Source organism: Chenopodium album, chromosome 4 (genome assembly GCF_948465745.1).
Source record: "Chenopodium album chromosome 4, dcCheAlbu1.1, whole genome shotgun sequence".
NCBI lineage: Eukaryota > Viridiplantae > Streptophyta > Magnoliopsida > Caryophyllales > Amaranthaceae > Chenopodium > Chenopodium album.
The window spans coordinates 75,294,684-75,318,517 of record NC_137837.1 but is presented as its reverse complement, the minus strand read 5'-3'; the positions used below and the strand labels follow the sequence as shown (position 1 = coordinate 75,318,517).

General features: G+C 34.5%; 3 protein-coding genes across 3 annotated transcripts; 2 read left to right on the top strand and 1 right to left on the bottom strand.

Annotated features, from left to right (window-relative positions):
* The first annotated feature begins 512 nt into the window (after positions 1 to 512).
* Positions 513 to 9,193, top strand: LOC145629349 (autophagy-related protein 18f-like). The gene is made up of 8 exons (XM_081681925.1): positions 513 to 1,468; positions 5,320 to 5,769; positions 5,847 to 6,287; positions 6,582 to 6,806; positions 6,898 to 7,689; positions 7,772 to 7,935; positions 8,265 to 8,611; positions 8,915 to 9,193. Exons 1-7 carry the CDS (start codon positions 1,259 to 1,261, stop codon positions 8,545 to 8,547), a joined length of 2,565 nt encoding a protein of 854 aa, XP_081538051.1. The 5' UTR covers positions 513 to 1,258; the 3' UTR covers positions 8,548 to 8,611; positions 8,915 to 9,193.
* Positions 9,194 to 10,772: 1,579 nt separating this feature from the next.
* Positions 10,773 to 13,974, top strand: LOC145629347 (putative galacturonosyltransferase 12). Its single transcript, XM_081681922.1, has 6 exons — positions 10,773 to 11,234; positions 11,647 to 11,699; positions 11,814 to 11,972; positions 12,081 to 12,671; positions 13,056 to 13,358; positions 13,452 to 13,974. The coding sequence occupies exons 1-6, from the start codon at positions 11,024 to 11,026 to the stop codon at positions 13,734 to 13,736; spliced, it is 1,602 nt and encodes a 533-aa protein (XP_081538048.1). The 5' UTR covers positions 10,773 to 11,023; the 3' UTR covers positions 13,737 to 13,974.
* Positions 13,956 to 15,115, bottom strand: LOC145629348 (uncharacterized). Its single transcript, XM_081681924.1, has one exon. The coding sequence runs from the start codon at positions 15,069 to 15,071 to the stop codon at positions 14,031 to 14,033; it is 1,041 nt and encodes a 346-aa protein (XP_081538050.1). The 5' UTR covers positions 15,072 to 15,115; the 3' UTR covers positions 13,956 to 14,030.
* Between the last annotated feature and the right edge of the window lie 8,719 nt (positions 15,116 to 23,834).

Sequence of the window (23,834 nt, the reverse complement as noted above, 5' to 3'; positions counted from 1 at the left end):
TAAGGACCATGCCACTCTACCGGTTAATTAATGCAGACAACTTGCTTTACTTAATCAAGTTGAAAACCTTGACCAAAATTTGCTAATTAATTTCATATTATCCCCGTTTCTAAAAGTATGACCCACCTACTCTTAATTTGCTTAATGTGAAATAACGTTGATCGTATTTAGTTGATCAAATTTAATACTTTGGTAAGAAGAATCTTATTAGATTTGTATCGATCAATATCAAATTATCAATTTTTGAAATTTCAACTTTTCATAATGTCAGTGATATGAAATATATCGTCGAAGATATTAATTAATGTTCAAACATGCACATTGTATATACAAAAACCAATTTAATAGAATTCATGCCGTTCCTAATTTTCTTCCATAAGACAGACGACGATGGTGGATGTCGAGGAAGAGCCGAGGCGGTAGGTCGGTAGCCACGTTGACCTTGGAGACCAAGAGCGTGCGGGCAAGTTTTCCTCCCTCCACACACCATATTTTATATTCCCCCTAATCCCCTATTCATTGATTACTTGATTAGTGGTAATGAGGTATAGCAAGAGACGTAAACGGTAAACATTGAGTCTCTTATAATTCAAAAAAATCCTCAAATAAAAAAAAAAAACTTCCATCTTTTAATTTCAACTCTAATTAATTTCCCCCACTTTCCCTAAATTTCCTCTTTCTTTGCATTATTATCCGATCATCACACATAAAATTAAAACTAATTCAACTTTCACTTTCTCTCTCTGGAACCTTCTTCTGTACGGAAACTCATCTTCTCCAACCAAAGGGGCAAAGAACCCTAATCTATCTTTTCTACTTAAATTATGATCGAACTTTGTTTTTAGTATGATTCGATTGTAAACTACTTCATTTTTCTTAATTTTCAGTTTTTTTTTAAAGGTTTTAATTGATTGATTTGTCTCTTTCTTTTTTCAATCGTAAATATTGTAAATTTGTTCATATTACTTCGAATAATCTCTTCATTTCTTTGTTTTTTTGTCAAATAATAACTTCTTTTTCAATCCATCAATTTCAGTGTTTTTATGAAAATTGTGCTTGGTTTGATTGATTAGGGTTTGGTTAATTTTTCAAAAATTGCTGGGTTTTCCAAAAATGGGGAATTTGTGAATTTTTCTGGGCTTCAAAATTAGGCAAGAACATGAACTTTTGAATTAATCTGGAGGAAATCATCCCCAATTTATAATCATATTACTTCTGGGCGTTGCTCTGTCTCCTCTTTTACTGAGAGGGCTGGTTGATGAGGAATGAAGGGAAAAAAGCTCGTGGAGGAGTGGCAGCTGCTGCTTCTTCATCGGGCCGGCCCAATGGGATCATCCCGAGCTCGTTCCGGGCGCTTTCGAGTTATCTGAGGATCGTATCGTCCGGTGCTTCAACCGTTGCGTCCACTGTCCGGTCAGCGGCTTCGTCGATTGTGGTGGATAGAGATGATGATGCTCGCCATGATCAGGTACATGTTTCAGTGTGCCCGGGTTTTATGCTGTAACTTGCAATTTGAAATTATGATTCATTTTATAGTTATTGCTTGAAAATTATACCATCAGTTGAAAGTAATGCATATCTGTTGTGTTTTGGAATTTAGTTCAATCATCAATGTGTATAGGGCAATTGAAACAAGAGTATATGATAAATCGGGATGTTTCTGTTAGTCTTCATGTTCTGTGAATTATGAGAAGAAGATGGTAATGAATTGTGGTTGAAAGCTGTGTTCTTGTTGCATTGACGAGGTTTTTTGTCTAATTTTAGTGATATAAGGCCAGACTTGGATAATTGGAGTTAGAAACTTAGAATCATATTTTCAACTTGACTAGACTTGGGGCTGAAAGAGTGAAAGATACTTTACTAACAGCTATAACTGGATTACACAATCTGCTGCTGCTTTTGTGTTTTGCAGCATGCCAGCATATCAATTTGATGGGTTGTAGGGTATGCAACGGTTTGTTGTTTTTGAGTGGAACCATTTTATTGGGGCTGTTATTCATGGTGGTACTACATGCTTGTCAAGTGAGTAATCGTTTGGTTAATGGTAATATAAATGGATCCATTTAGTGCTTTTTGGTGGCTGCTGTCGTAAGTTGAAGAACAAGGTTCCATAGGTCTAATTTAGCAACATAATATTATGGGATTGTATTATTGGATGGTTGGTTTGTGGCAATGGATAGTTGGATACAAGATTCTGTCACTCGGAGTACTTTTGAGGACTGTCCAAACTTTAGCCTTTTTTGTTAACTGTGTGATGTAGTCTGCTGATAAATGGGATGGTGCATTTGGAGTTGCATAGTTGCTAATTTGCTTGACTGAAAGTCTATGGTGGTTGAGTATGAATAAGTTCTTAAAACAGTAACACTAGTTAGGCTTACTTAGTCTTTTAAGTTGGATTTCAAATGTAAAACCAGTCAGTGATTATTTAATGATTTATGTTACAATACTCTTTTAGTCTTTTGTACCTTTATTTTACTTTTGAAGACAAGTATTTGGAGCAGAGCTTTTCACTTTCTGTGTGATGCTTGAGGTCATTTCTGCTCGCTAACCTTTCTAGCAAGCAATTGCCACACTATTGGTTCATAGCATGGTGATTGAAATAATTTCTGTTAAATTACTGGTATTTGGTTATCACTCATGCCTCAATGGGAGAAATGTTGGTACAATAATTGGTGGAGCTGTCTCCAAAGATTTTTCCGTTGGAGACTTATATTGTGGATCTCTGATGTGTAAAAACATAGGCATTATGTTTACGTAGTAATTGTCTATGATTATGAATACGGTGGTTGATGAAAATATCTTTGCTTATGTTATTTAGGTAGATGCATTAAAGAAATAATGTATGCAATGAAGGATTGACTTGTGTAGAATAGGACTTCATGGACTTTGTATGTTCTTGATACCCTTAGACTCTCTAGAGGCTTGATGGCGAATAACTATTTCTACTTAGTTCATGGGAATTATTATCATATTTTGCTGGGTTTTGTTTCCGCACTTTTCTTTTATGTAGATTCTTATCCTATATGAAGTGGTGAAAATGCCCTTTGGGGTTTCAAACTCTTCATATGGCTAGGGCTAGGGCTAGGGCTAGGGCTAGGGCTAGGGTTGAGATGTGTGCGATAAGAACATGTGTATTACGAGAGTTCAATACATAATGGATTATTAAAGACTTGTACACATTATATATACATGTAAAGGAGCCAACGGCTCCATAATTCCTTATATTTTTGTCTCGGGGATGGTCGAGATCCCTCTCATTTATTGAAAATTTAATTAACTCCTTGTTCTTCTACTTTCTTGTAGAAACAATTATGGGGCCCCTTTATCTCACGGAAGAGGAAATTTGCTATAATAATACTCCCTCTGTTTTCTTTTGATATACCCATTTGCTTTTTCACACTTTTCAATGCACTGCTTTAATTGTCAATATCTCCTATTCCGTATCATCAAAATTTATTTAAAGTTTTTGAAATCATTGATAACATTTATCAAGATCCCGGATGACTATGTTTTTCGTTGTATGTTAGGGAGTATGAAGTTTCAACTATGTGTGGTATATGATACGGAGTACTTCGTATGAACCTTGGGAGTTTGCCATCCAAGATACAAACTCGGGGTCATTTATAGATAATGACATGGGTATTATGGTGTTGCCGGAGGCGGATTGCAAATATTCCATCTTCATTGAGTCTCCACGTATATTCTGTCAGAAATTAAGAATCAATAATAAAAATTCTATAAATGAAAAAAACTTCATTTTTTAAAATAAAATAATGAAGAAAGAAAGAATCCCCCCCCCCCCCCCCCACCCAAAAAAAAAAAAAAAAACCTCTTCTTTCTTTTCCCTTTCCCTTATCCTTTCCCATTGACTTGTCATTTTTCGTTGCCCCAGATTCACTACCCCTAAGGCCCTTGATCAGCTGCTTAGCCCTTTGCAGCTGGAGGCAGTGATTAGTGTTTTTTTAGCAAAAGTTTAAAGGTGCTTTTAGCTTGAATTGAATCACTCTGAAGGGGTTGAATAAGAGTTTAATGATTTTTTTTTTCTTGGAACGCTTAAATGAGTGGGTTGTTGATGGACATGCTGGACCTGATGGCTTTTAAATTTTGTTATTTGTATATTTTTCACTCAATTCATGCGCCCTCTTTTCTCTTTATTATGCTGCCCTGATATTTTGTTTAAATTTTGTTATTTGTATATTTTTCACTCATTCATGCACTCTCTCTTTCTCTTTATTATGCTGCCCTTATTTTGTTAGACATTAACTTTGAGTTAAAGGTCGCTCTTTGTCCATCATATCAATCCTTAGATCCACCTATTATCTTTTTGCAAGTCTTGCAATTGACTTTAGAAATTGAGTCCCACTTTTTTTTTTTTTTTTATCTCTATTAAGCATTGGCAGACTTTCTGCGTATATCTCCTAAATGTGTTATGACATGAGCCGGATCCATTTTCTTCGGTTGAGACATTATTTGGACTTTTTGGAGTGTTTTACACAATATCATATACATACAATTTTCCTTTAACTAATTTTATTGTTGGGCCTTTAGACCTCAAATCTGTGTCACTAGGTTTCATATGGGGCGCTGTTTCATTGTGTGCATGTGGTAATCATCTTGTGATTGTTTTGCTTACTATTTTTTTTTCCTTCTTCTATCTCTTGCACTTTCTGTATTAAACATAATTTCTGCAGAATAGATATTTTTTAACCATTCATTATGTTTCCTGATTGCTAGAGAACACTCCCCTGTTCAAGAATAATTTACACATTTGACATGTTTTTCATTATTTATATACTAACTTTGACAATAGTTTTTAGTAACGTATGAGAACAAATTTTATCATAAAATGTGTTGTTTAATAGGTATAAAGTTTCATAAAATATAATGTTTGATAATATTAACTTTTAATTTTTTTTTCTTAATTCTAATGCTTCGTATTTAATTATATATATCTAAATCAAACTAGTGCATGTATTTCCAAAAAAAAAAAAAAAAAAAAAAAAAAAAAAAAAAAACACTAGTGCATTGGCATGTACCAAGTTTGACTGTGTTAATTATTATGGGATGGAGGTAGTGGATGAATTGAGCCATTATTCTAACATTGTTAGTTGTCTCTTTACGCAACATGGCTGTACACATTTCATATAAGAGGTTTAGGATATCAAGATGTTTTCTTCATTTCTTCCTCCCCCATTGTAAATGTATATCATACTAATGTGTCTTTCAATCAAGAATCTCTTAAACATCACTACATCTACCTGCTTGTGGTTTGTTATCTGAATTCTTGTAGTAACTTGATTAATGTTTACCCAAATGAAGGTGCTTTGGGCTGGGTTTGACAAGTTGGAATTTGAGGGAGACAATGTACGGCAGGTTCTGCTGTTGGGTTATCGATCTGGTTTTCAGGTATGGGATGTGGAGGAAGCTCACAATGTTCATGACTTGGTGTCCAAACATGATGGTCCTGTTTCATTTTTGCAAATGCTGCCAAAACCATTGCCAACTATGGCATCTGAAGATAAATTTTCTGACAGTCGTCCTCTGCTGGTAGTGTATACAGATGGATCTCGTCTTCTGGATGGGAAAATTGCTCCGTGCAATGGAAGCATTTCCAATGGCAGTGTTCCTGGGAATGGCCTCTATGGCCCTTCTAGTATTCGATTTTATTCATTAACTTCCCAGTCTTATGTACATAGTTTAAAGTTTAGATCAGCTGTTTATTCTGTTAGGTGCAGTCCTCGGGTCGTAGCTGTTTCGCAGGCAGCTCAGGTAATTATGTCTTATATTTTGAGATTTTTCTTAGTTTTGTAGAAGTTAGTGCAGAAGATAATATTCTATAATTTTAGGTGCACTGTTTTAATGCTGCTACCTTGGAGAGGGAATATACCATCCTTACAAATCCTGTTGTGACTGGCTGCCCTGGTTCTGGTGGCATAGGATATGGTCCACTTGCATTGGGTCCTAGGTGGCTGGCGTACAGTGGTAATCCAATAGATGTTTCAACTGCAGGTCGTGTCAGTCCACAGCATCTTACACCTTCAGCAACTTTTTCCAGTTCAGAATCAAATGGTAATCGTGTGGCTCAATATGCAGTGGACTCCAGTAAGCATCTGGCTGCAGGAATTGTGACACTGGGGGATATGGGTTATAAAAAGCTGTCTCGTTATTGCTCTGAGCTATTGCCTGATTCTAATCACTCAGTTCAATCTGGAGTTACTGGAAGCAAAGTCAATGGCGCTGTTAATGGGCATAATGGTCACCTGCCTGACGTAGATAGTGTTGGAATGGTATGTATATTTCACCGTCATAATTGCTTGTCTTGATTTTATATTTCTGCATTGCAAATTTGCTTTTAAAATCTCCTTGAAATTGGGATTGGTTATTGAGATTGCTAGTCTTTGTCTTTGTGTTTTTGTTTTTATTTATGTTTTGTTTCTTCAATCTGATTCCAATTATAAAATGTTTCTTGGCTGGCTGACTCATATGTTTCATCATTCTTCATTGATATTTATGGGCATGTTTGGTTTGTAATCATTTGGATCATTGTGCTATATAATAGTTTAAACCCATTTTTTCTTCAGGTCATTGTTAAAGATGTCGTCAGTAAAAATGTGATCACTCAGTTTAGAGCACACAAAAGCCCTATTGCTTCATTATGTTTTGATCCCAGTGGGACTTTGTTGGTGACAGCTTCAGTTCAAGGCCATAACATCAATGTTTTCCGCATTATGCCTGGACATCCTGCATCGGATGCCTATGGATCCTATGTTCATCTTTACAGACTGCAGCGCGGCCTTACCAATGCGGTGAGGCTACTATTCTATCATTGCTCACTAGCCCTTCTTGCCAAAGTGTCTTCCTTGCTGATGATTATACTCCACTTCTCCTTTTTTGTAGGTTATACAGGATATAACTTTCAGTGATGACAGCCGCTGGATCATGATAAGTTCATCTAGGGGCACAAACCATCTCTTTGCTATCTCCCCTTTTGGTGGTACTGTGGATCTTCAATTTGCAGATACTAATGTTGAAAGTAATGGATTTAGTGTTGCAAGCAGTACAGTTGTTCCATGGCAACCTCAACCTGCTGGTTTAATGTTAAATCAGAACAATCTTTTTGCATCTGGTCCACCTATAACCCTGTCTGTTGTTAGCAGGATAAGAAATGGAAATAATGGTTGGAAAGGCACTGTTAATGGTGCTGCAGCTGTTGCAACAGGCAAGAATAGTTCTCTATCTGGTGCTGTTGCTGCTGCTTTCCATCTATGCCGAGGCAATGACATGCATCTTAATGAATTTGCTATGAAGTCTAAGTACCACATGCTGGTTTTCTCTCCTTCTGGTAGTTTGATACAATATGCACTTCGAGTTCCTCTTGCGCAAGATGCATTAGCTGCTGTTTCTGGAGTTAATTTTGCCTATGGATCGGCTCCAGGCAATGATTCAAAATTAATGGTCGAGCCTACTCAGAAATGGAATATTTGTCAGAAACGAAGGGAAAGAGAAGAGAACTTTGATATCTATGGTGAAAATGGTATATCAGAGTCCTCTAAAATACATAGCGAAGGGACTAGAAATGAATATGGTACTAGATCAAAGCTAAGTGTTGAAGAAAGAAATCAACTTTACATTTCCGAAGCTGAACTGCAGATGCATGATCAGCAGGTCCCACTTTGGGCAAAATCTCAGGTATTTTATGGCATCTATCTATACTCATAATGAGAATTTTGTACAGATGAGATGTCTTACGCATTTCATCTAATTGTTACAGATTTACTTTCAATCAATGATGGATGATGCCATTAAGATAGACAATGAAAATGCTGGAGGGGAAATGGAGATTGAAAACATTCCTCTACGCACGATCGAATCTAGGTCCAAGAATTTGATTCCTGTTTTTGATTATCTGGATAATCCCAAAACTCAACTGGCAAGGTAATCTCCCTGTCTCTGTATTTTCTCTATTGGAAGGCAGGAATTTAATGTTGCTAATTGTATTATTGACTTTGCGTTAGCATGTCTATTTTTGCAAGTTTCTATGTTACAATTCTGTGATGCTGTCTGTTAATGGACTGGTGGGGGAATTAATCTAATGTATAGACTAAGATTCCAATGAACTACCATACCTGATGTCCTGATGATATAAGAGAGAAAGCATCTGATGTTCATGTTGCTCACGTGTTATAATAATTTTTTATTTTCTTGCTTTGTGTCTTTTAGGTATAATCTTTCTCACATGTTCTAATTAGCGCTTCTTTGTTCAGAGTTTCTGCTGCAGATAGCAAGATTGAAGCAGGGCAGCTGCCTCAAAATGGGAATATTCTAAATGGGGTTAGGCCTTATGCTTTGGGGTTGACTGAAAATGGTGTTGAAAACCATCGCGGTGTTGGAGAAAACAAGTATGGTATATTGAAGCCTGCAGATGCAGCAATGGGCTATGTAAATACTAATGACAGCCCTAAACGAAAGTCATCTGAGCTTCAGTCTGTAAATAATAGAGATAGAGAGCACTTGAAAATGGATGACTCATCCCAAGCTTGTAAATAAATTACAGCGAAGCCTTGAAAATGGAGAATCAGTTTGAAGGCAAAGATTTGAGAGTTTGATTGAGGTAAGGATATTAGTGGTTGTTACACTTTTGTGAAGAGATTGCATATTTTTCCAAGTTTTGACAATTACTGAATAGAAACATCCAGTGTCGAAATCAAAATGACATAAATAGCTTATGAGATGTGAAGGGCTAAAGGCCGTGCAATGATGGTTTGGAAGCAGTGAAAGGATTTTTTCTTTTTTTAGGGAGTGGGGAGAGGGTAAAAGGAAATTAGCAATATTATTGTCTCTATTTTTCTTTTCCTGTATTTCAGCTATGTTTTATATTGGACGACACTAAACCAGTTTCCTTAATCTTCTACAGGATGCGGCTATTCTTTTATTCTCAAGGTGTGTGATAAGTTCGTGTTTATATTTACCGTGATATCTGTAGAGGACTAAGACATGACATTGTGATTATTCCAGGGCCTGGAACTTTGTTAATATTGTGGTGTTGGGCGGTTTCCTTCACATTGGATTTGTACATAATAGTCGTTCTTGTCAATAATCTATACTGTGTACATAATAGCTACTTAACACTGTCTCCAATTTTCGTCATTATATTTATTTATTCTGATCTGATTCTCGGAGCAGTCATATTCTTTATTTATATTTCTCCGATTTATCAGAGCAGTCATTTTCCATGGTTAGAAAAATTAGAATTTGTTGCAAAGTAACTCACCATAATGAAATTGAGAAGTCTCTTATTGTGGTTGGTTTGTGATGGAACATTTCTTTATTTTTGTATGCTTCTATTGTTGCTTGATATGATGAATTGATATGTTTGGTCTTTTTGGATTTCCAACCGAATCTCTGTTACTTTTTTTAGAAACATGTGGTGTTGGTTGAACGCAGTTTTTTCAAAAACAAAATACTGTAAATATTCTGCTATATTACTACAGTACATTTTAAAAAAGTGTTATTTTATTTTTTTTTTCCTTCTTGCTGATATTTAGAAACTGAAAAGCTTTTCTGTCTAGTCATTCAGTAGATAATTTTGGGTGTCGTTTCAATTTGTATGTATTTGAACAGGTTCAGAGTAATGTAGCCCAGAGCAAACACAAGTAGGTTCTTGGATGTTCTTAATCACATTAAAGGACGGAGTAATTATTAGAGATATGAGATATAATCAATTTATTTTCCGATATTGGTTATATCTCATGCTTTCAAAAAAATAAATAAAAATATTGGTTATATCTCATATCTCTAGCAGTAATGAAGTATATTCTTTATGAAAGTATGAAGTATATACACGCGCCTCGGTCTTAGTTGCTTCTGGGAAAAGGATTAGTTGTGCAGGATGCAACTACTTCCAGAGTTCCAGATGCATATACAGATTATACTATGACTACTATTCCGTATATTATAGTGCATAACATAACTTTGTTTAAGACTATAACATAACTATAGAAAGATCCGTATTAGAAATAGAAATGGAAGATGATTCTCTTGTACTCTTGAGTAGGCATATTTTATTCTCTGTCACCAATGTATAATGACGTTACATTACAAGCAGCAAACAAGAATATTATTACTTGTATTTTTCTAGTTTTGAATCATGAAAACATATTAATTAATAAGTAACTTTTTCTCCTATCAATTCAATAAAATAAATGTACTTTTTTCCAAATATGCATAATTAAAATACCAAACAATTCATAGCATTTCTTTTTAAAGGCTAAGAAAAAATTATAATTTCCTAACAATAAAATACCATATATTTTAATACATGGAATACTGCATCATATTTTAGATAATATTTTCCTCAAAATTGTAATTAAAATAAAATAGCACATAGAATTAAGTGTCATTTTCCTTGTAGAAACTCTGTTTCTGTCAAAGAAGTCGAATTTACGATGAAAATATAAAAGAATCCTTTAATAGCATGCTTCCACATAAACCCATAGCATATATTCTGAAGAAAATGTAGAGTTTAAGAAAAGCAAATAACCAAACAGCTCCTTCTCATCTGCTTCTTGTTTTAGTTTTACCATTTTTTTCACCTTATAATAATAATATTAAGACCCAAAAAAATGTGTGACATAATTTTATGTAAGTCCAATGTCTTAATCTTTCAAACAACTCTTATGTCAACTTCATAAACTATGGTCAAATATTCAAATATTATACTATATGTTATAAGCACAATTATATAAGATGCCTATTTGCTAAGCAAAGTTAGGTGATTGATAGGAACTTTGAACTACAACCCCATGAACTTTCCTTTACACAATTCCTATGTTTTTACATTCCATTGCATTACATTACATACTCCCATTTTTGAGTCATTCCTACATGACTATTAGCAAGTAGAAAACATCAAATTAAGTCTTTTCGGCGCGTTTAGCTTGTTAAGCTTTTATTAGCTTGGTTTAAACTATTTTTGGGATAAACTATCTTGTATCATTTTGGTTAAGGTAATACTACAATTACAATGCAGCTTCATATTTCGCCGAGTTTAAGGCATGTAACTGTATTTCCGGGCAAAGGAGTCAGAGAATTCATCAAAATAAAAGCTGGTTCAAGGCGGTTTTCGTATAGGATGGTGTTGTACTCGCTCTTGTTTTTTACATTCTTGTTGCGTTTTGTGTTTGTGATGACCGCGGTAGAAACAATTGATGGCCAAAGAAAATGTTCTTCTATAGGTAATTCATCTTTTCTTCCTTCTTGAAATTGTATTTTATTAAGAGAAGTCTTATTCATTTGTGTATATCTTTAGTTTAGAATTTGTTGAGTGTATGTTGCTTTGCATACTTACAAAGGAAACATTGCTCGAAACATATATCAAATGGGAGCGTTTTACCATTGCTCGAAACATGAGCGTTTTACCATTGCTCGAAACATGTATAGACCAATTATTTTGGTTGCTTTGCACCTAACTACCTAAGTTTTATACATTTATGCACTTTAAGTCCTAAAAAACAAGCTGAACAAACATGAATTTATATCAGAGTACTTGTAGGCTATTAGATGAAGATTTTAGTCACTCTTCTTTCAGCTATTTTTAGTCTTAAAAACGGTGTATGATCAAATACTAAACATGTTTCAATGATTCAGGTTGCTTGGGAAAAAGATTGGCACCAAAAATTCTAGGAACTTCTCCTTCAAGTGTAAATTCCTTGACTTTTTTCGAAATTCTGTATGACTGTATCCTAATCAGTAGGTGAAGTTCTTCCTAAACTTTTGAACATTAAACGATTATATTTATCTTATACTTATTACAGGTCCCAGAAGTCTTATATGAAGTATTTGAAGAACCAAGTAGTCTTATAAATGAAAAAAATCCGGGACCTGATATTCCTCAGTCACTGGAAGACTTTATGGCTGAAGTAAGAGAGAGCAGACCGGATGCCAGAACGTTTGCACTGAAGTTAAAAACAATGGTAGATCATAGCATATGTCTAGTCAAATAAACGCGCATAATTTCCCTTCAAAAACATTCTGATTTATCAGGGGAAACAGTATAAATAAGCCTGCATTTCCTTTTACAGGTGAATTATCTTGAACAAAGGACGCGAACAGCTAAGATTCAAGAATACCTATACCGGCATGTAGCATCTAGTAGCATACCAAAACAACTCTACTGCCTGACATTAAGGCTAGCCAATGAGCACAGCATGAATTCAGCTGCTCGTATGCAGCTTCCAAATCCTGAGCAAGTCCCTTACCTCGTTGACAACTCGTTCTTCCACTTTGTTCTGGCCTCTGACAATGTTTTAGCAGCATCAGTTGTGGCCAACTCTCTTGTTCGTAATTCTCTCCACCCTGAGAGGGTTGTTTTGCACATCATCACCGATAAAAAGACCTTTGCACCTATGCAGGCTTGGTTTTCCTTACATCCTCTGACACCTGCTGTCATTGAGGTCAAGGCATTGCACCAGTTTGAGTGGATTAGTAAAGGAAAAGTGCCTGTTTTGGAGGCCATGGAAAAGGATCAAATGGCTAGATCACAATTTAGAGGCGGATCCCAAGCAATTGTGGCTAGTGATTCTGAAAGGCCTAATGTTATTGCTGCTAAGCTTCAGGCTATGAGTCCCAAATATAACTCCATCATGAATCACATCAGAATTCATCTCCCAGAGGTATAGTCAATTTGTTTAATAGAAATCGGCTTTATATGATACTAAACTACAGATGATATGTGGAATATAATCCTTACCAGAGAAACTGTTCCCTGATAAAAGAGTTGAAAAATTAGCCATTGGTGCATAATTATATGATAGTCGGATTATTGTATAAGGTAAAAAAAAAAAAAAAAAATGTTCTTCTGTAGGTCTGTTAGAGACAGTATCTCTATTGGTAAGACTGATTAAGAGAAAGACTGAATTTTAGACCTCTCTAAATCCTGCCCACATGCTCTTTTTCATTTCTTTCTTTATATGATCCTAAACTATTGATAATATTCATTTCTTTCTTCATTTTACCATCCAAATTTATGTTAATTGTTCTTTGTTTCATGGTTTCAGTTGTTTCCAAGCCTGAATAAGGTTGTCTTCCTCGATGATGATATCGTGATACAAACTGATTTGTCACCCTTATGGGACATTGATATGGATGGAAAGGTCAATGGAGCAGTACAAACTTGCAGTGGGGATGATAGATTTGTAATGTCAAAGAAACTAAAGAATTACTTGAACTTCTCTCATCCTTTGATAGCGAATAATTTTCATCCAGAGGAATGTGCTTGGGCTTATGGCATGAACATTTTTGATTTAGAGGCTTGGAGGAAGTCTGACATTACTCAAACCTACTATCACTGGCTCCAACTGGTATATATTTCAGAAATATGATTTGTTAATAACATCAGTATTACTACATAATCTGCTAATATTATCTACTAATATGACTATTTTTGAAAACAGAACTTGAAATCAGACCTAAGTTTATGGCAGCTAGGAACATTACCACCGGGACTAATAGCATTCCATGGTCACGTTCAAATAATCGATCCCTTCTGGCATATGTTGGGTCTTGGATATCAAGAAAATACAAGTCTGGCAGATGCTGAAAATGCTGGTGTTATTCATTTTAATGGGAGGGCAAAGCCCTGGCTTGATATAGCTTTTCCACAGCTTAGGCCATTATGGGCTAAATATATCGACTTTTCTGATAAATTTATCAAAGGCTGTCATATCAGAGATTCATGAGAGTTTCTTTCAGAGGAGAATGAGGTGAATATTCTTGTACATGAGCTAGGGGCGCGCACAGAATTTTCGCCAATTCAAGGGGCCTTATAGAGCAAAATGCAAAATGTGGAGGCAGAACAAGAAAGAAGCTATAATCATGTACTTTAACAGAAGCCTCCTTAGATTAGGAGTTTTCTTTTTTGTGTATTCTCTTATCTTATATTCTTTCAGTTCATAATATACTAATAATTTTGATGCATTTATTCAGAAAAAAATGGTAGAAATTGCAATCATAATCAGACACATCTAGCCTAATCAACTAGTCTTTTTTCCTGTTACATTGGAAACTAAATCCTTCAAGTATTTAGCTGTCTTAGTGATGGGTGAATTCACTGCCATCAGATTGTACAAAACATACTCTACTTCAGTAATCGAAGGCCGGGATTTGAATCTTGAAACCACCTTCAATTGACTTGCATCACCTTCTTCTTCCACCAACACATTCCATTTCTCCCCACTCACAACGCCGTCTCTAACACACTTGAAAACCACTCCTTTTCTCTTACTCAAAAGCCCTCTAACTTCCAATCCTAGGAATGCATAAAGCACATCAAACGAAGCTACAAAGGCGCTCAAATCACCAAAGCTTTCCTCTTCCTCGAATGCCCATTTCGGGTTAAACAACACCAAAGGGCTTGGGTACAAACTATCACTAACTAACTTCATAACTGCCAACTGTGAAGAATTTGGCGCCAAAAATACTGCCACATCAGCAGAATTCAAAATTCTGTTATTAACTGTCATAGCAGAACTAATTTCAATATGCTCAAAAAAACCAAATGGAAGGCCTTGAAAAACTGTTATTCCACTAGCCATTGAAGTGGGATTAGGCCAAACAAGCAAAACTCGAACCGGTGAGCTTTTTTTCTTGATTGGAAGGTCCTTAAAAACGTCGAAAGCGAGCTGGGTGAGTGACTCAGGGGAGTCATCAATCAAAGGTATTTCCACCCTGAATCTTGGTTGTTTTTCTTTTTTGATTTTGCCAGTGAGTTTGGGACTGTTAAGAGGCTTTTGTAAGGCGGTCGAAAGGCTACTTTTGGCTTGAAGAATAGCTTCTTCTTTGGTAATTGGAGGTGAAGGGAAAGAAGTATCAGAGATTGAACATTGAATGGACAAATTTTGGTGTTTTGGTGTGTTAAGAGGTTTCCTAGGCAAAAATGTTTGTAAGGAAAGATGATTAGGGCGGTTTGAAAAGGAAGGAAGAGAATGAGATTCGATTTTCGATTGCGAAAATGGAAGAGGAGAGCCTGTAAACTTTGTTGTCTGAATAGGGAGTTTGAGCAGATTGGTAGCCATTGGAGATTATTTATGATATTCAAGGGTTTGTTATTATGAATATGATCATATGAAAGTGCAGCAAATATATATAGAGGATAAGGTGGAGTGATAATCTTAGCCTCACATTTTATCCTTGATTTTCTGGGCCTTTTTTTAATAACAATTTGTGCCTATTAATACATTATTGAATTTGGACTATAAGAAAAGTTCTAGCCCATGGTACATTTTTTAAGGAGAAAAATAAGCTCATTCCCTTGGTAGTTTAAAATTTTTTATACTACCTCCGGTCTAAATTACTCGCAACTTTGGGGTATTATTTGTGAGATATAAAATATTCTAAAGTTGCGAGTAATTTGGACCGGAGGTAGTAGGAATTTTAATAATAATGTTCTCCGTTTTTTTTTTTAAAAAAAGTCCCTAAAATTAAACATTTTTTTTTCATATATGAAAATAGTTGTTACAACATCTCGTCACTTAATTATGAGAAGTCCATGTGTTTGGTATGTCATACTTGTATACAAAAATTATTTTTACAGCTCATATTGGGTAATTCTCATATTCAATAATAACATCAATACTTCATATAAAGATAATATTAATTATAATGAAGTAGCAAAGTAGTACCCCTCAAAAAAAAGTAGCAAAGTAGTAAATAAAAATGAAACACTCGACTACTCCCTCTATTACTATTTGATTGATTTTAAACTTGTATTTTTCAATTAAAATATATAGATTTTACTAGTATAAAAATATAGGTATTGATGGTCAAATTGTTGCAATTACAAGATTACATGTATGTGCGCACGCAAAGTCTTACACATGTGTATATAAGTTATAGGTATCATCCTTACAATTTAAATTAAGTTAGTTAACATATTATGGGTCTGTTCGGCATTAGCTTTTAACGTAGCTGTTAGCTTTTAGACCTAGTCAAAACACTACCTTAAAATAATATTAGTGTTTGGTGAACTAGTGTTTTAAGTAGCTGCTAGAGGTAGAGGTAACTTTTAAGTAGCTGTTGTTGAAAGCTAGAAAAGATAGCTTATGAAATTGTAAAGTAGCGTTCAACCTTTTTTGTTTTTTTATTTTTTATTTTTATAATGAACTCTTCTTCTTCTTCATTTTTTTTAATTTTTTTTTATGTTTTTATCTTTTTGACTTAGTGTTATTTGTTTCAGTCAACCATAATATCAAAATTTTCTATTCATATTTTTTTTTCCTTTCATTTTATGAGGAGTATTTTTTTCTATCTTATTTTTTAAACTGGTTATTTATTAGCAATAAATATTATACTGTGTAATATTTAAAACTAGATGAAGCCCGTTTGTTTGAGGAGTATTTTTTTCTATCTTATTTTTTTTAATACTGTGTAATATTAGCATTTTATGAGGAGTATTTTTTTCTATCTTATTTTTTTTTCCTTTCATTTTATGCACGGTTTGTTTGAATTTTTTAAAATATTTTTATATATATATATATTTATGTGCCAAATTTTGTTATATATTTAGATAAAATTACTGATATCAAAAGATAATATTTTATATTTGATTAATTTAAACTGGGAAATCTCATTAATATTCGACAATTTTGCTTACGTGTCATTTAAGTTATTTAATTCTAAAAGAACTTAATAATTTCGCATTTAATTGGCTACCACTAAAATTTATTATCCTACATGGCGCGCTGAGAAAATTAAATCCTACGTGGATCTCTAAAACCTGTGCGATGCACGGTTGTTTGAATTTTTTAAAATAATTTTTTTATATATATATATTTATGTGCTAAAATTTGTTATATATTTAGATAAAATTCCTGATATCAAAAGATAATATTTTATATTTAATTAATTTAAATTGGAATATTTCATTCGCCAATTTTGCTTACATGTCATTTAAATTATTTAATTTTAAAAGAAATTAATAATCTCGTATTTAATTGGCTACCACTAAAATTTATTATCTTACGTGGCGTGCTGAAAAAATTGAATCCTACGTGGCTCTCTAAAAACTCGGGAAAAAACTCCCCTTTATATATATACTAGTTTTGTGCCCGTGCGATGCCCGGGTTGTTTATTGAATTTTAAGATAATTTTTAATCTATATGTCAAATTTTAAAACATATCATTGATACAAAATTAGTTAGGAATTGATGTGTTTTTTTTTTTTTTTTTATGATTTAAACTATATAATAGGCATGTAATGACTAATAATAATAACATTAGTGAAAAACATTTTTTGACCCGTAACCTGAAATAATGACCATGTCCGAAATGACTCGTGACCCGACCTGATTGACAGGTCTACACACAGTAATAAAATTATATTAGATTGTAAAGTATATTGTTTTAATTGATTAGAATATATTATAAATAATGGATGTGGTGCATTTTGAGTTAATTCCTTCGCTCCAAAAAATACTATGATACAAAAAATAAATTTATATGATAATTTATGAGTGTTATAATTTTTTTTTAATAAAATTATAATTTAATTTGTACATGAAATATTGGTACTTTATCGAAAATAAAACTCTAAATTAACAATTTTATCCTAAAATTCTATCCAAATTTGATTGAAAATAGAATTCTAAATTAACTTTTTTATCCTACAAATTGAATTCTATATAACTCTATCCTACGTGGCGCGACACTTGGCGAAAAGTTTGAACGTCAAGTGTCGCTATCTCGTCGCCTGGCTAAAATTTTAGCTTTATATATTAGTTATATGATATATATATTAGATTATCAAACATTTGATACATAACACGTCACAATAATAATAATAATAATAATAATAATAATAATAATAATAATAATAATAATAATAATAATAATAATAATAATAATGATTGTATTTTATAGTTTCAATCCCTACATTTACAGAACACTCATAGTATGAATCGCTACCTTAACAACAGACCTCTAACAACTACTACTTGACAGCTCACAGCTATCTCTACAACTCATAACTACTCAAAAGCTAATAGCCAATAACTACAGCTAGTTTTGCTGAACAGACCCTATATCACTAATATATAAATCCGGTCTCGCAGCCAGGCCACGAGATGCGAGACATCGACAATTGACATTTCAGTTTTCGCCAAGTGTTGAGCCATGTAAGCAACAAATAGGTATTATTGTGACACGTAGGATGTTAAGTAGGCGAATTTTGGATATATTTTTTGTGATAAAAATGTTGTATAGTGTTTTATTATCGATATACTTCTAATATTTCATATATACAAAATTAATTATAACTTTTAATAAATATCTTATAACTTATTACTATTTCCATCATAAAATTCGTTTTAAAAAGTTCTTTAAAATGGGATCCATTTATAATATATTTTAATAAGAACTAGAAAAGCAGTAAATATAAGTTTTAATTAGCTAGTAAAAATACTTTTAGATCATTAGTTTTAAGTTAAGTGTAATACAAAATTATCAAGTTAGTATATTTACAAATAAAATTACAAAAAGTACACTATTATATAAATATAAGCGATGTGATATCGAATATCTAAATATTTTACATAACTAACTTTCTCGTACTTATTTTTTTCATTAGATGAGAGGTCATAACTCATAACTCGTAACCCTAATACCCTACACAGTGTGACATACAAAGTATATAGTAACAAATCTAACAATTTGTATCTAATTTGGTTATATATATATATATATATATATATAAAAGTTTTGAACTTGTGTGTTGTTGACAGGGTAAAGTCGTATCCCCTAATCAAAAGTAATTCCTAAGTCCTCTAACTAATGTAGATAGAGAAGTAGGGTCGATCTCCACAGGGAAACAAGTCTTTCTATTCCTAATTAACTATTATAATCTAGATTATGAAGTAACCAATATTTATATTTGAATGTAAAACTCGACTACTAAGATTGAGAATAGGAAAAAAACAATATATAAAAGGCTCTAGGGCATAGGTTCACCAATAAATAATACTCCAGGGTAAAACATAGTAATCAATCATTGACATTGCATAAATAACATGATTAACAGGCTCTATCAATTTATTAATCAACATAGATCTAACAGGCTCTCGCAATTTACTAGATCTAAGTTCTTATTGAAAATAGCCTTTAATATCAAATCAACATCTGCTCGATTCATCAATTCAATATTGCTATACTTTTACAAGCCGCAATTGTAAAACGTTAAAACAATTCAACAAGAAGTTATCATGCAATACCAATAATCAATAATAGTCAACCATCAATGCATCAATTAACCAGATTGTAAAGGGCTTTCGCTACGTATTACAATCACACAATTAATTTACCGGTATTAAATCTCATATCTCGAATCTCGACTTAACCATTTATAAATTAATCTGCTTGTTGAAACTAGACCTAAACATTAATTCTCATCTGTCGAATCTCGAATCAATGTTGTCAAACTCATGCATAAAAGATAGGCCTAATCTAGTCACAGAGCATTAAATCAATCAATAGGAAATTAATCTAGCATTGATAATTAACAACAATAAATTACCCCTTCATATTATTTATGGATCCCCATCAACCCTAGAAATAAAACTACTCACACATATTAAAAACTAAACTAATCAAAGCAATAAAATAAGTCATGATGAAAGGAGTAAAATAAATAACTAAGATTAAGAGAAGAGAAATCGTTACCAAACTAATCTGTATTAATGGAAATAATTAAGAACAAGAGTTGAGAGAAGAGTTAAGAGAGAGAAAAATCCTAAGTAAAGAGAGAAAGTCTAAGAAAGAAGATAATCAAAATTCCGTACAAAAATCCTACTTAAACGTTTTCTAAAACAAAAATTAAGACTAAAATAAACAGGTCCTATAAAAACGCGCGCCCGATCGGGCCCGCCTTTTTCTTCGCGTTCCTCCTCCGCAGCATCGCCCGATCGTGCTAGACGCTCGCACGATCGGGCGCGCTATGAGCCACGCACAACACCAGCAGCGCCGCGCCCGATCGTGCTAGAGGTTGCCCGATCGGGCCCTTGCTTCACTTTGAGGCTCGGACTTCGATTGGGCTTGATTTCTCGGCCCAATCCGGATTTCCTCTTCGGGTCTTGAATACTCGGTCCAAATACCTCGGGATCCCAATTACCGAGCCCTTAATCACCGGTTCGATGACTCTAACCGGTCTTGGGCTTCAAAGATGGTCGTGCACTTCTAATTCCCGTAGTCGCTCCATGAAAAACCCGAGAAAATGCTCCAAAGGCGCAATTTCCTACAAAACTCAACAAAGACTACGAAAACACTAGAAAACACAAATTAGTAATAAAGTGGCTCGAAAGAGCCAAAAACACTACTAATTATGACCAAGGGACGGGGGTAAATTACTATATAAAATGGATACATCAAACTCCCCCAAGCCAAACCTTTGCTTGTCCCTAAGCAAAGAGCTCATCAATGAACATATAAAACATACTTCACCCCAATAATCAAATCAAGTACCAGCGATACAAGACAAATCTAATGAACACGCTTCAACATCAATCAATCTTATTCATCTTATCACCCTTCCTCCCCAACAATTGTCAAGTAGAGCAGACCACAAGAGCATATAGAATTCAAGACTAGTGCTCACACACTCAACTCTCATTTATGTGGCGAGTAAAAGATGTACTCGATCGCTCTCCAACCAACCCCTTTAATGTGAACAATGCCTTCCCAACTCACACTCTCGTGTGTATAAAAACAATGAACGCTCATCCTACTAGTCGACTCGAAATATGCCAAGTCATAACTTGCATTGATAAACAACACTTTCACATTTACATAACTTCTATGCACAAGGTCGGAAGGTCTTTAAAGCTTGTAATGTAAGGCTAGGGTAAAGGGTAGGATAAATTTGGGATTATGTGAGAGAAAAGCTATGCATTAAGGGAGCTAAATCCTAATAAACCCATGATCAAAATAAATGATGATCATACATCTCCAACACAACCAACTCTAACAAAAATCACCAAATACAACTCTAATCATCATAAACAATCCCAACACTTACAATATCACTCATAAAAATATGATAATGTAGAACTTTGAGTGAAAAACAAACTTTGAACTCATTCTTTTTTTTTTCTTTTTTCAACTTGAATTTTTTTTTTTTTTTTTTTTTTTTTTTTTTTTTTTTTTTTTTTGAACAACCTTCAAATAGAACATTTGAGCATTAAATTTTTTTCTTTTGCTCTTTTTTTTCTTTTTAACTCATATTGGAAAATTCAATTTTGAAACACAATATCAATATTTTCCAATAAAAAATCAAAGAACAATCACTCTTCTTTTATTCCCACATTGTGCAAATAATGTGCACACCACAACTCCCTCACCTCACCAACTAATAGCTCCCCCAAGCCAAGCTTGGGACTAGTAACCAATGGGGCTCATATAGACTTTTAATGTGGCTAAATAAACAATAAAAGGGCACAAGCAACAACATGGGTAACAAGAAGGGAACAAATGTATCTAAATACTCTGAAGGCTACCTAAAAGAATGAACGCCTTCGTCCTCCTCATGTGCATAATAATAAGTCATGAAACACTACTCATAGTTGCAAATCAATACTCAAATTCATTGACATACCAGGAATTATGGAACTATCACACATTTCTTAACCAAATCAACTAGTCAAACACTATATTCACAAATAGTTGGAAAAATTGACTCATGTTTAGGAATCCAAGCAATTAAAATTCAAATCATGACCAACAAATCCACAATGCTCATTATCAATAACCAAGAATCAAAACAAATTTTCTCAAGTATGGGGCACAGGGAAGCATGATTTACAATTCATTGGAATGTATTTTTGAATTTTTTTATTTTTCAATTTTTTTGTATTTTTCATATATAAGAAAGCAATAAAAACTACACAAGGAAAACAGTAAAAACTATACTAGAAAGCAAATAAAAAGAGAAAAGGAAGAGAATTACCTCATTGACTTGGGAGTGTAGTCTACTCCTCATCCTCATCCATCCTCGAATAGCCCCCTCCATGGCTAGAACCGGCTCCTCCATGGCTAGAGCCACCACCTCCATAACCCGAACCACCTGCAAAGTAGTTAGGGTCCACATTCCCACCAAGCCCACCAAAAGGTACATCGGTCCCATAACCATGGACCGATGAGTAGTCGACATAGGTACCGTAGGCACTTGGGTTCGTATATCCACCTTGCGGATATTGGAACCAATCGGGGACAAGTGAATCGGGGGGAATAGCCCCCCGACGGGCGTAATCATCATACATGGGGTATAAACCCCTCCCTAGGTTCCTCTCCACATACCCCACCCTTCTATCTAGAGACCCTACTCTAGCGTCCAAGTCCTTAACCATACCCTCAACTCTCCCTTGCCCCCTCTCAATCCTATCTAATTGGCTCCTAAAAGCCGAGAAGTCATAAGGGGCGTTAGGGTCAATGTTGTAGTTGGTTGAGGAAGTGGGAATATCATATGTAAAGGGTGGAGGTGGTGGATAGTGTGGTGAATGGTGATGAGGTCAGTGGTCTATGGGAGATTGGTGGGGTTAAGGTGAAGGGTGAGATGGTTGAACCTCACCTTGACCGTGAATCTCGAAAGTGTAAGAAGGCTTCCCCTTCTCAAATTTGGTCAAGGTGGGGTTGGGTAAAGTGAAAGCATTATCCCTCCTACCCGATTCCCGTTGAATCACCCACCAAGTCTCCCCTCCCATGACATTAACCCAATTAAGGCCACCTAAATAGGGTAGGTCCATAATAGTTGGGTCGGCTACCTTACCGTCATCGTTAGGGACAAAGCTAAGGTGTTTGACCGCTATGTGTGTAACTAGGTGTAGACACCCATTTGTGTCTCCCCAAAACCAAACCCAGTGATGAGTACCTTTCACGTCGAATCATAATCGAATGAAACGAAAGTGTGGAAAAGTCTAGTGTTGCGGAAAGTTTATTTTCTTTTCTTTTCTCTTCTCTCTGTTTTTGAAAACTTTATTTTAGGGAAAACAACCGATCCAGTTTGGTTGGTCCATGATATGGGTCCAATAGTGGTGTAGTTGGATGGGGCTTGCAAAGACCTTTCCAACGATATATTATAAGCCCAATTCCAATGAATATTGAGGAAGTTATGGCCAATTTACTAGACTGGGCCCGGTTTGAGTTTTAAGTACGGCCCAATGATCTAGGGGAGGGCCTAATATGATTTATCATTCCTAATGTAATTAGGAATGGTTTTGGTCTTCTAGAACATTCTAGAAGGTTTTATCATTCTTAATTCAATTAGGATTCTTTAGAGTTTTAATTAGATCAAATAGCATTTTCGACTGAAATTATATTATTTTATCTTCCAGCACGATAAAATTATCAGATTTTCGAAAACGCGTTAAAAGCCGGTTTGGCGTCCAACCCCAGGCCTTGGCGCCTGGAACCAGGATTGGCGCCAGACGCCAGCCATTGGCGTCTGGCGCTAGCCACTGGTCCTGGCGCCAATGAGCCAGGGCTGGCGCCAATTTGGTTCTGTGATCTTCAGACTCTGTTTTGATAAATTATCTTTTTTGGCCGATTTTCTTTATAAATATCGTATCAAAAATTCCGTTTTGATTCACGGACGAATCAATCTACAATCTACAATCAACAATCATCAACATTCACTAATTCTCCTTATTCTTTATCATCATTCATCTCATTCACCTAATTCTCTTTATTCATCATCTTTCTTTCATCAATTCTCAATAGCATTAATCTTTTAGCATTCTTTCTTTCTTTCTTGCTTTTTCATACAAAATTCCGCATTCATTAGATCTAGAAACACCTAG